The following is a 13,608-nucleotide window of genomic DNA, read 5'->3' on the forward strand; positions in this document are numbered from 1 at the left end:
CATGTCTGAACTATAATTATTTATATTAGTTAATTATACTAGTAGAAACCATCGAAAGGAAGCATCTATAATCCCTATTGATCTCGATATCAAACACCATTCTTATTAATACATTACTTGATTCGAGAAGAAAAGAAGGAATTATATTAATAATCGGAAACGTTTATAAAACTCGGTTACGTTATCTCGATAGCCTCTTCTTCAGACATCTAATAAGTGGGTTGCTAATCCGGTTTCGTCTACATTTTTCTCTAATCAAAAAGATTGCGTACATAAGCGTGAATCGCGAAACAAACTTTACAACTATGTCGACGCCAGCAGAAATAGCCAAAAGCTTTTGACATCACGATCGTTATCTCGTCGACTATAACAACCCATTTTCGTTTTTCTGTTCTCCTAAAGGCAATCACATTCTCCAGTCCAATGTTATGGCTGGCTGAACATGCGATTGAAATGTTGGAAGGATAGTAAATTGTCAACCTGCAGCGACAGCCTGTGAGCTCATGATTAACGACTCTCAACATCTTATAAAAACAATTTTAGTGCAATTTCGCTAAGGACGACTTAGGATAGGTTTCATTACTATTAAATTAATAATTGCATTTTATATTTGTAAAAAAAAATCTGGGCAAGAAAAAAATGTCCCGTTGAAACCCAAACAAACTTTTCACGAGTCCAGTGTGCGTCACACGCGTTTACCAACGATTTCTCTGCAGCCTCGTCCCAAATTCACGGGGCTGTCCCATCGATTCCTCGAAATCGTCGATCGATCGCGCACGTTTCGGTTAGGGCACGGGAAAACTCGGTCAAAGGCACACGCTTTGAATTTCGAGCCGGACGTCGTTCGACTAATCGCAAGATTATTCAGAGGAGTTGTTCGGTTGAAAAGATGCAATAAGAAAAATTCACACGTCAATGTTCTTGTGGCGTCGATCATCTTTGCGTCGTAATTACACGACTCAGTGACAAACGTCCGAGAAACGAACGGGACATCGCGCAGTCGCGATGTTTTAAAATAGCGGTCCGATCGTAGAAAATCTACAATTCGTTTTAAAAATGCATAGATCATCGTCAAAGTTTTATCACGTTATTTCTTTTCATTTTACACATGGAATATATTTAATTTTTCTTATATAACGACTTCTAATCTACAGGAATAGAAATGAATTTTAAATAATACCATGTTAATTAAATTCTTAGAGATTTGGGAACGTAGAAAGGCTCGAAAATTAATTGGTAGAAAATGGTGAAAATTACAGGTTTTGCACGGTGAGGATGGCTGTCTCGAGACACCGTAAGTCGATGATGTTCGCCAACGTACGACAACGATTTGTCGACGATAGCGAGGTTTCCGGTTTGTGCCCCACCATCTTGCCTCCTTCCCTCCCCTGGATCGCTGTTATCGTTCAACGTTAATGCCCCGGCTACGCCTAAGCATACTAAAAATGTATTTCGTCGGGAAAGAAGGTCACAACGCGAACGCTGCCCTCCTTCTTCATTTTTAAAGAATTTCTCGTGTGTAACGCGCTACGCGTCCGTTCGATGATTGTTGCAAGCGCGATACGTTCTCCGGATATTATCGAATGATCGCTCGCAGCTACGAAACAGTAGGCAAGAGACTATTGACATGATTTTCCCTGGTGTCGCCAGATAAGATCACCAATCGTAAATATGGAAATTCAATCTTCTCGCGTCTGGAGTCCATTATAACGAGCATGATCAATGTTAAAAAATAATTAATGGTATGCCTAATACAACTCTTCATCGAATTAAATTTCTTTCAATTCATAAAATAATGGATGTCACAAAAAATTTAGGCTGACTTCCTACAATTTAGAACAGTTAATGAATTCCAACATTTATAGCCAACCAATTGCCGATGATAAACCTCGATGCATACTTATGGAGTTTCCTGGTAGCAGATTTTTTACTTCTCCGGCCTACTTTGCTACCGATATTCGGGACTCTGCAAAAAAGTTCCAAGTGGCCATTGTAATAACTAGGTACTAACAAGAACGCTAATCAACAGGCTGAACAACGCGTTGATCGTTGAAGATCGACGAGACACCATTGGAAAAATTACCCCATCAACGAACAGTCAACAACTAGGTTAAGAATCTATGCATAAATTATTTCACCTGAAATACTCGTTACAGTCATCATAGCATCATAGATCACAAACCCAGGTTCTGCGATCCAGCAATGATCCATAACTGACTCTTTACCCTACTTCATCGAACCTGGGACAAAGTTAAGCAGCACGATTCCAAAAGAAAGAAGTCGGAAGTAGGAGCGACCAGAAACCAAAAAACAAACCGGTTTTAGAAAGTGCTTTACGATTACTCTACGTTTGGTCGAACCTTATGCTCGATCATCTTCGAACGATGTTCAAACTTCAGCCCACGAGAGGAAAAACAATTTTATTAATAAACGTTAAATAATCATCGAAACTTTAATATAGCTATTTGTATTTCTAATAACTGCGACTAGGAATCTTGGAAATCTCAAATTTTTAATATGAGGAATAATTAAATTTCTTGTTGTAGTCTAAGAGTTGGTCTGATTGGTGATGGTATAATCTACTTCCTGTAAACCTTCCTGGAACTGTAGGATGGAAATTATAACATAACCGATACTACCAGCCAGCTACTTATCTTCGAATAGTACTTATATCCTACCCTACTTGCAACATTGTATAATTTCAGAAACTAAACAAGCATAATTCAAACTAAACGCTCGGTATTCACGGATGCTTACTGAGCTATTACTCACAAGAACGTGGCTATTAATCACTTACTGTTATTCAGACGCGCTGCTTAGAAGGAACATTGACTAGCTTCGTGTTAACTACTCTTTGATACATAGATTATAAGCGACAACAAATCTGAACAATATATTTTCACGTTTGACTTCGATATTTTTTCATAAGGTTGTTTTTCGAAGGTATGTTTCATTACAAAAGCATCGCGTCTTCATCATCTCTGTGTGTTGAATCCACATTTTGCGATGCTACAGAACCAGAAACATACATTATCTATCACATAACTTCATTTATAAAGGAAAATGGACTTACACCACTTTCACACTGAATGCTTTCTCCATTCTGGTTAGCAGAATCGAGCTTAAGTCAACACAGTTCACGAGGAAGTTTCATCTCGTTGACACCGAAACTTCCTTATCAAGAAAACGAACATACAATTTAAATATTGTTTGCAGAAAGTTAATTTTTCTTCGAGCGAATTTACACCGTTTTCATAACGAACGCTATCTCCATTCTGACTAGCAGAACCGAGCCTAAGTCAACCCACTTCGCGAGAAGAAGTTTTGCCTAGTTGACACCAAAACTTTATAGAGGAAGTGGAAACAGGAAATTTAAATACTATTAGCAGAAAGTTGATTTCTTTTAATGGATTTACGATAAATGAATGTCAATTAACTCAACGCTGTCACGAGTGAAAATTTAACTAATCGATACTGAAATTTGTTTTCGAAAATCATCACGATTGCAGATACTGTGTTTCTTTAAAAAAAGGAAGGAGAAATAGACGCATCACAGTCATAATGAACGGCTCATATATCGAGCACCGGGAGTACGCATCGCGACGTGCCGTTATGTTAATGCACCCTTGCAGCTCGGTAAGAACGTAACGGTCGAGTTCAGGCTGCGTGTCCGCTGCCTCGTTCTTCGCCCCGCCGCATCGATTCGATCGATCCACTGGATCATTGTTATTAACCCCTAGACAAGCATAAGCGTACCAGTACGCTCTTTGCGGATCGACTATTGTCGCCATAAGCGTATTGGTACCCTAACCAACTAAATTTCAAACAACAAATAAACAATGAACCTCATATCATTCGCTATTCCTAAAATAAAAATCATAATCCAGCGTAAATTTTAATGTTCTATAACTTTTAGTATTTACTCCGCCAAGAAATATTACAAATGTTTTTAGGTGCTTTTGAAATCCGAATTAATCGTTATAGGTCTTTAATTGGTGGGTGGAAAGTAAGTGTTCATCTTCCCACCCCCCACCCATCGTCTCGATAATCGATGTAAGAGAAAATGGCGCGGTATTGCGAGGGCTATTTTCGATAAGGCGAATGGTTGGCGTTCGCTATCGCGATACAGGCTGGCGCGATGCTCGTTTGCGAGCGGAGACGCGCACCACATCCGCCTCGGCCAGCCCGTGGGCCCGATAACGGTCTGTCGATCGGGCCGCGTGCGGGTCAGCACGCGTGCGTGCACGCACCGGGGCCAGGGCCCGCGTCCAAATCTGTCAGTAGGTCATCCGCGCCTCTTTCCGAGTTTCCACTGGCTCGACCTTGACCAACGTGTATTATGCTCGCTCTGGTGAACGCAACGACTTCGTTTTGGGTCCTTGGGGTGGAGTAGGGCCCTACAGTTGCGTTAAATAAAAAAAATCGAGTACCTTTTCTATGTTCTCCAATTCTAAGGAATTGCAAAAGAACAGTCTACAAAATGGGAGATCGTGGATATACAAAAAATTAGCTGTGCACCGCGACAGCTCGTGCCACAGTGTCGATCATCGTTGATTACGCGTAATTGAAGCACTTTGGAGCTATTAGATGGCATGAACCGTTAGATAGCGACTGGTTAATGAGATATTTTATGACACTGTCGAGTTTAACATCCTCGAAACTCTGTACCATATCGGGTTACTCTTCGTTATAGTTGTTATGACCGATGGGGAGAAATTGCAAAGTTTACAGTATATGAACAGGATTAGAAGTAGACTCCTCAGGAACGTAAGCTCCAGAATGAGAAGTGCCTAGCGGTGAGACACGTTTTCCCAAGACTACAGTTTTAAATACTAAGCAGACTGCGCCGTCCTCTTAATTATGCAAGGATCACCAACTCACCGTACATAAATCATGCACACTTCCTCTACAAAATGGAAATAAGTATATCTGTGGGACGTCCAGGCTAAGAAAAGGAGTCCGGAAGACCAGGATAGGGTCAAAGGTGAAGCCTGTGAGCCCGAATATTTCTAAACACATTCTTATATTACTTAAATACAATAATTTAATGTTCTAAGATATTTAAATTAAACTTATTTGTATAAAAGTAAAACAACTGCCCAGCCTCAAGTCTCATTCGCTCGTATAAGTGCTGCCTACTACCTTTTGACAATTTTTATTATTTATTTATCATTATAGGAAAGTATACCCTATTACGTAAACATGCGAGGAAATAAATGTACGGAAAGTCCGTTTAATAAGAACGAGGTAGTAGTTTACAAAACTCATGTTCGAAGAACGCACGATTATTACTAAGGGAATCTAAGCAATCGTAGGAATTGTTAACAACGTTTAAAATTCATATGGAAGGGTCACTTAGTCGTATCTCGATGTGTATTGCTTAGGTTTAAACGGTGGTAAGTTACTTAACAATCACGAGAGGACATTTAAACGCAACTGACGTGAAACGAAGGGACAATGAATCTGAATTAATGAACCTAAAATTTTTATCTGTTATTTGTGAATGAAACTTGTCTAATCACCGAAGGTACATGAAGTTAGATATTCATCTTGAATCACTTAGTGTTGATATGCTCGGAAGCCGCAGGTTAGTGATATATTACCTCGATTAACTTCTTTTGCTTTAAGTATCTCGGTGACCAGATACCAGATCCGTATTCAAGATATGGAAATGCAAGCGAAAAGTGGAGCATTCCGAGTGTAAAAGACTGCTAAAGTCAAACGTGATTCGACATAAAAATTCAAGGGATTTATTAGCCTGTCCGAGAGTATAGCCAAAGCGGTTGGAAGAACTCGGAGTTGTGTCAAGAAGAACTCTAAAGTCGTCTAAAATAACGTAGAAATTATAATAAAGTGCAACCACGTAAACAAAACATTTATTTGAGTCGAGGTGTAATTCAAGATTCCAGAAATAGTAAGTCAGACTGCAAGTCCAACAAGCATAGTCGAAATAAAACTTTTTACCATTCATGCAACTACTCGCCTAATCACCTCCACCTGCCATAAATCTTTACCTGAAAGACTACACTTTGCGAACATTGAATCTGCGCTATAAGTCTCTCGAATGATCGTAAACTTCCTCGACGTCTTCATCTTTGATGCATAGATCCAAAGACTTTAATAATTTCCCATTTTCTCCTACGTTCAGTTTTATCGTATCGAAAAGTCGTCGCAGCTCCCCGGTTATAACGATCTTCGTCTGTAGCACGCGTCTAGGTTCGCAAGCATACTTTGTAGCACGATCATTACCATCCAGGAAGTCTTTGACATCACGCGAGGTGCTGTCGCCATGTTCGACGAAATTTCCTAACACCGCTGGCCAGATTTACGGTACCCAATATATTTATGGCCGACCCTGGAACCACCACCAAAGGCTCGCGTGCGCCTCGAGTTCGTTTGCAACGCCTACATCACGAAGACGATGCAATCTGCTGAATACGCGTTCCGTGACTTCATTCGCTAACGGCTAGCGATGGGATCGAGCATGCCATGCACAACATCGAAACATTCATAGAGTCTACAAAGATAGGATATATTTACAAGATAGTGTTACAGAACGATCTAGTGAACCAACTTTATGCGCTCTGTCTAAGTGGATCGAAGTCACAAAAGCTCGAGATGCGCTTCGTCAAAGTTCCGAATGTCTGAATGTACTCGTTGCATACATCAACCGCGTCCACGCGGTATCGAGTACTCGATACGAATCGCAAAAATGACACTATACGAAGCCACTCTGACCCAACGAACCCTCGATAATAAATTTTCGTCGATATCTCGACCCCCACCGCCGCTAACGGTACACCACGTGAAAGTTAATTCGCCAGGAATCATTCGCGACGACTAACTGGCGATAATTGCCGTTAAACGTAGTTTCTACGTTTGCCAATTATCGCGTCGGGGTGCTTAGAAGCGACGAAACGAGATTAGCGAGGCGCCAAAAGGAGACTATTGGCACGCAGAGAACGCGTTCGAAAGTCACCCGAGAAAAAAGAAAGGGGAAGGAGTACGATTATCGTTCGTTTGCTCGGGACCTGTCGCCTACGATTCGATCGAGGATGTTCGGAGCAACGAACGAGACGACTCGGGTCAGGGATGCGTCAAGATACTTGGACCTCATCCGTAGGGGTTGCGGTAGCCATGATAACCGAGGTATGGGACTCCTAGGTAATCGTTCCTGTGGGCCCACGCATCCTCCTGTCCGTAACCTACGAGGAAAACCATTGTTAATTATTTTCTTATCAAGATGGGAATATTTCTTTTTGCACGTTTTAAAACCACCCTGATCGCGTTTCGACTATTAAAATTGGACCAAAATGGAGTTGTGTACTACTAGCGCCGCCAGCGCAGAAGTTACGAAACACGCGTATTACGCGTACACACTCGGAAACATGTATAGAATGTGAAATAAATAATATAGTTGTCGAATATTTCATAACTCGGATCTTGGGCGAAGACCCAACCCGAGTAACTGATACGCCTGGAGCTCGATTTGTTTTCACTTATCCGGGGATTACTGTAATTACCAGGCTACAAATATTCTAGTTTTAAGCGTTCTCGTGACAGATGGCACGAGGACTATTAGACATCAGAGCCATCGAGCGAGCAACTGTCACGCTCGAGCGACATTAAACTTATCTGTGCCTCCGGTGATCGTCGCGTAATTACAGAAATCATCGACGTGGCCGAGTCATCGTGCTTGAAATATTATCGAATTCTTTCATTCGTGCAGCCCGTAATTCCGCGTCGCGTCGCGTAGTCGTCGAGTGTTATGTAACTGTAGTTGATGGCAATCGAAGGAAAGACGCGGACGTTTCGTTTTCGTGTCATCGATCGTCCTTTCGACGATTTCCATTATTACCATTACGATCCGTTCACGGTCACTTGAACGTCTATGAAATGCCTATGATCGGGTTTCGTAACTGACGTAATTCGTTACCGTATGAAATAACGAAGCACGAACGTGCCCCACTTTTTACCTGTTGGATAGTCGCTGGGCGCTTCCGCCGCCGTGGCCCACGTGTGATAAGGATAAGCCGGCTGAGGGGGTGGCGCCACCTTGCAGATCTTCAGGTGCGCCAAAATGGACGGCACGATCAGCGAGGCGAGCACCAGCAGCTTCTTGATAAAATGTACGCCCAGGAAGATTGGCAGCAGCAGCAACTTCAGCTTCATCAGGTTCAACAGGATCAGAATAGGGAGGATCAGAGATTTCTTCTTCTTGAAGATCCTCCAATCGCCTGTCGAACAATCGACAATCGTTTTGGGCACGAATTCGACGTTGTTGAAGAAATAAATCTTTACTCGGATTTTCAAAAAACTAGCAGTATTCTTTTAACTATGATTTCCGTTAGTAAGGAGTGGTTCTGATAAAACTATAATCTTGAAACGGAGTATGATATAACAGAGGATAAGAAGTGAACGAGCTCCTCGAAAGTAAAAGCAAATTCTTCTTTGCTGGTCCTAAAATAGAATGCACCTCAGGGCTGATTTACTTTCAAGAAGATTTATATTTCGCTTCTATCTCGGCATATTCAGTTTTTATACTTACATCGTACGCTACTTCAAGATAAAAACAACTTCTTGATTCGTCCTGAGATTGCACCTCGGAGCCAACTGAGACGAATTTGCTTTTGCTTTCAAGGAGTTTAATTTGTTTTTATCCTGCATACTCCACTTTGAGGTTACTTGATATTAGTTATTACTTAAAACAACCAAGCTCTGTGTATCTTTCTAAATCTCGAGCTGTTTTTAGACGCGGGAAATTACCTTGCGATTCTTCCTTGGTCTGCATTTGCTCTAATTCGTCCTCGTCCATGATCATCGGCAAGCTACCGAAACTCCTTCTGCTCGCGGAGTTATCGATCGTGTAGACGATGGCGCGTTTGGTCAGAAGATCCTCGATCGCGTCCCTGACGAAGTTCAAGGCCTCGATCGCGTCGCTTTTGAACACTCGGGACTGTCGCAATTTCGGTAAGATCGTTTGACCTGGCATGGAGGGTATCCTCACTATGCGGAACGGACCGTAGCCAAACTCCTAAAGCGAAACGAGACGTGACTTTACAAGGGGGGACCATTTTGTTAGCGCCCCGAGGCGTGACAATTAATTTCCCGAATCTTCCCGTACATAATTTATTTTTAATGTCTCTATTACTAAATTGTTTTACGATTGATCGATGGATGATCACTCGACTGAAATCGAGACAGAAAAATGAGAAGCTGCTCGTGAAAACGAGTTTGAGAGTAAAATTTTAACAAGCACAGGCTACTATTGTAATTTCGTCCGCGTCCTGGAAACTTAATCGCAGTTTATTAAAATGTTCAACGATCTTAATTAAAAAATAAAAGTTTAAGAAAGTAAAATCATCGCCTCTGTCTTTCCCGAGAGCCGATACTCTCGCTTCTAAGCAAACGTGGGAGATAATAGTAGCCTGTAGCGAAATTCGTCACGCCGAGTTACAGCCATCTGCACGCTTATTCTATAGAATAATCGTGTATATCGATAGAGAGGCTTATTTTGACATAAAACTATTTCGACTTTGAAAGGAAATTTAAAAATGAACGATTTATTTTCAAATTGAAACGTTCAGTTCGTTACTTGAATGGAATTATTCTAATACCTTTCACAACAAGAGACATAGTCGACCATGATTGTTTAACACCGTTACAAGATATTAATCATCGTGGTTAACCTACTAACTCTATCGATGCATATGACACTCGACTTATCGTTCGAAACCCGTTCGGAAATATATAAATAAATTTGAGATTTATCTCGACACTGTTAATATTTTACCACATAAATTGTCCCCACGCTTCTCGAAATAATCTCGGATGTCTTTCTTCGAGATTCTACGACCGTGAATTATTAAAGAGGGTCGCAAAAAGCATCGAAACGTCTAAAATACTTCGAGAGCGATGCTCGTCGCGACACACATGTATTATCTAATTTTATTTGACCCAGTAACGAAAAAGATTATGCTGTCAAAGCCGTCGTCGCTACACGTAAACGCGTTCCGAGCGTTCGACGTCCCTGCACCGTGTATTTATTCGCGGACACGCATCGTTAATAAAGCCAAACCAACTGTACCTTCTCTCTCACGACATCGTGAAGCCACCTGACGACCCTGTACTTCCCACACGACGCGAAATCCTTCTGCGCGCCGCAATCGGCTCGACAACGCTCGAGGAACGTGCTCGACGAATTGTCAAAAGCCACGACGAGCGTTTGCCGCGTGAAACAAAGGGCCACCAAAAGAACGCAACCGATCGTCACCGGTCGACCGGTGGCCCAAAAATCGTGGCTGCACGATACCGTATCCAAATCACACTTCATCGTTCCGCGGTTCAGAGTTCGAACGATCCCCTTTTATCCAACGTGCGAATTCCTTCGACCGGTTGTCATGGCCGCAGAAGAAAAGTCAGGTTTACGCGCACCGGTGCGACTGTGCACGCCTCGCCTCGTTTCGCGAACGAGGCGGGAAGACGAGATTAGGTCCACAAGCTCACTGACAGTGGTTAGAAGGTGTCTTGACCATTTATACGTGGTGCATTTAGGTCGGTGGGGGTACCGGTCCATGGCTTAGATAATGCTGCACAGAGACTGGAGCTCGATGCAACATCTGAAAAGACGCCAGTGTACGAGGATCGCACGCTCAATGAATGCGTTTATCAAACACCGGATTCCAGCGACATGGAGAGTCGGGGACATTTCCTACGATTGTAAAATATTTTTACCGAGGGTGTATTCTAGTCTAGGATCTTCGAAAAATCGATTTTTATTGTTATTTCAATTTCTGTGCGCATTGGGTTGGATTATTGTCGAGTTTTCGGTTCTGTGCTGATGATAAAAGGACCTGTGATCTGTAAGTTTGGAGTTGCAGGTTGAGAAATCCTGAGTTTAAAGTAGTTAAGGCTGTTTGGACTATCTCTACCATTTACGAAGAAGATTTGCTGGCAAAGTTGCAGTCTCGGTTGAACGAGGAATGGCCTATGACCCCCATGCTACTATGACCTTCAAATGGCCTTAGAAAATAGGAATTTAGGCTTGCAAAATCAATATGAAATTCGAAATAAAATAATATCACACAAAACGATTCCATGTTGGTGGTTCTAGAATTACGAATTATCTATACTTTCCTAATATACTTTGTGATTTTGCAATGATACCGTTTCCTTATTATTTTGTATTTACTACACAGAATTATTATCACTATGATTCATCTAGGACCTATAAGTTCTAGAGAATAACATCTCATCGATGAGACGAATCTAATAGATCATGACGCGAACGTTTCATCAGGATTAATCGTTTCGACAGACAATTTTCTAATAGATGATTCATCGAAATGCATAATTCCCTAAGGAGGTCCTATATCAAGGCCAACGCGTCGAAAGTATCATGAAAATAATTTGCATTTACAGCCGCTCTTAATGCCAACCAATTTACACGTGAAGATCTTTATTGCTCTTTTAATACGCATTATTTCCGATAACCAAAGAGTAGGTTATCCAAGTAACCTGTTTCGAGTGACCCAACCTATAAAACTGTATTTCGTCACAAGTACAGATGCTAAAATATATTATATTCTGTATTATTAACCTACAAAATGCGAGTTTTCCTCGTTTCTCAGAACTCCTACAAAATGAAATTTCATCCCGTAACAAATCAACTGTCGCGTTTCATTACACGAAACTCTCGAGCACGCAACGATATATAATGGTTAAGTTGATAGCATGCACGATAAATAACGTTCTTTTGCTAATTCTGACGATTTACCAACGCCACCCAATTCAGGTGTCGCCTAATCCCGCGGTCGCAATAAAACGTCCCTAGGCGCGTACACCATTGTTCCGTATCGAAACTGGAACGCTCTTCGTTCGAGAAACGAACGATAACGGTGCACGTTTCATAATCATTTTGATAGCCAGGAGACAATCAGGATTTATCAGGAACGAAGGAACCGCAGCTGTAATTGCAAACGCGTGTCCCCTTTTTGCGACGCGACGTTCATTTTGCATAAACAATCATTCGCTCCCAGATGTCTGAACCACTCGTCTATTATTTATGCGAAACCTGGTAACCGTTGCGAAACACTTCTTGCCAGATAATATACAATGGGATCCAATGACCACAGTGGGACAAAATCTAAAGAAAATTTCACAGGACTTTTCGCTATAAAATAAAACAAATTTTAAACATCGAAGGCGACCCGGATTTTGCACCGAAGAAAACATGTTTTGACGGTATTTAATATGGCACTTCGTCGTCGATGGAATACCAACTAATTCGTAAAGTAGAAAGCAGTCTATTAAAACACCTTCTCGCAACAGAAACGTTATCAGACGTCAGTTTATGGGGAATAACGTCTCCAAAAAATTCTGTTTAAATATGAATTTCACACGAGTGTCTCACACCGACTCGCCAGCTCGCGTATAATCTAATTGGACCAGTTCGACGCGATCCAGTAGTCATCGTTTGGATCCCAAGGCCTACTTTCAACAGATCAATAATTCCAACTGCTTGGATAATTATGCTCGATGTGAAATAAAAGTGTCTGTCGCCAGAAACGGTCGGCGAATATGCCGGTATACGTTTCGCGCCGACACCTCTACCACGTGGCGCGTGAGCTAATTGATGGCGCTCGCGCAACCTCTTTCCTGGGCCGGTTTGTACCCTTCATCGTCCAATTCCAGGCTCTGTTTCACGATCTTCTGCCAATTTGTAAGTGTCTGCGTACCAGGTGGTCGAGTCGACAAATCGAACAACGCGTACTTCGATCTTCCGGGGTGTAAACACTTTGCATTCGAGCGTTCACTCGTAACCCATTAAACGCCGATTTTTTTTCACCGATATTAAAATTTAACACCACGCCATTTTTTAGGCACAAAGCTGAGACCTCGATAGTGCACCCTCCAATTATTTTGTGAGCTTCTTCATATTTCATGAACAAAATAATATTTAATGTTTAGAAGCGTGTGAACGGCGACAGTCGACGCGTTACGTTGGAACAAAAACTGGTTCCATTAGAAGGTCTACTTTCGTGTAAAGTCTGAATCTTTACTTTTCGTTATCAATCTGAACATAATCATTGGCACGGTTTGATTACCGAGCAGCAATATTCCCCGAAGTCTAAGTGATTTCACGATTCCTCTTGGTCGAATAAACTCGATGATTACGATAATACTGATATTGCAAACCTTAGGAATCTTATTTTACTTATAATCAATGTGAATTCCAGAGATATTTGCTCCGGATAAAACACCTAAATTATAAAAGGAACTATTGCTTCTTCAAAATTATGATATGCCTTGAAATGTCAGTCGCCTACGTGCAAGGTTTAAAAATGCTGCCCCTGTTTTCACTGTGTAGAGTCATTGTGTTATAAAGAATTAAACTTTGCTATTTCACCCAGAAGAAGACGAAAGATCGATAAATAAATCTTCAGTTTCTGAACTGCCCCTAAATCGAAGACTACATTCATCGCCTCGCCATTTTGACTTAAATCAATTATTGTTTTACACTCTGAATCTTGTGAGCATAGATTAAAACAATGATCGACTATGGCCCTAGTATTTATACTAAACTCCACGGACCTTGGAGCGGGCATT

At 41.5% G+C, this 13,608-nt stretch overlaps 1 protein-coding gene across 1 annotated transcript; it reads right to left on the minus strand.

Annotated features, from left to right (window-relative positions):
- Positions 1-6,932: 6,932 nt before the first annotated feature.
- LOC122405023 lies at positions 6,933-10,334 on the minus strand. Its single transcript, XM_043409472.1, has 4 exons — positions 10,088-10,334; positions 8,767-9,034; positions 7,977-8,237; positions 6,933-7,205 (listed from the first exon to the last, which is right to left on the minus strand). Exons 1-4 carry the CDS (start codon positions 10,331-10,333, stop codon positions 7,114-7,116), a joined length of 867 nt encoding a protein of 288 aa, XP_043265407.1. The 5' UTR covers position 10,334; the 3' UTR covers positions 6,933-7,113.
- Between the last annotated feature and the right edge of the window lie 3,274 nt (positions 10,335-13,608).

This window comes from Colletes gigas, unplaced genomic scaffold (assembly GCF_013123115.1).
Source record: "Colletes gigas isolate AHSC1104 unplaced genomic scaffold, ASM1312311v1 Colletes_gigas_Sc00004, whole genome shotgun sequence".
Classification (NCBI taxonomy): Eukaryota; Metazoa; Arthropoda; class Insecta; order Hymenoptera; family Colletidae; genus Colletes; species Colletes gigas.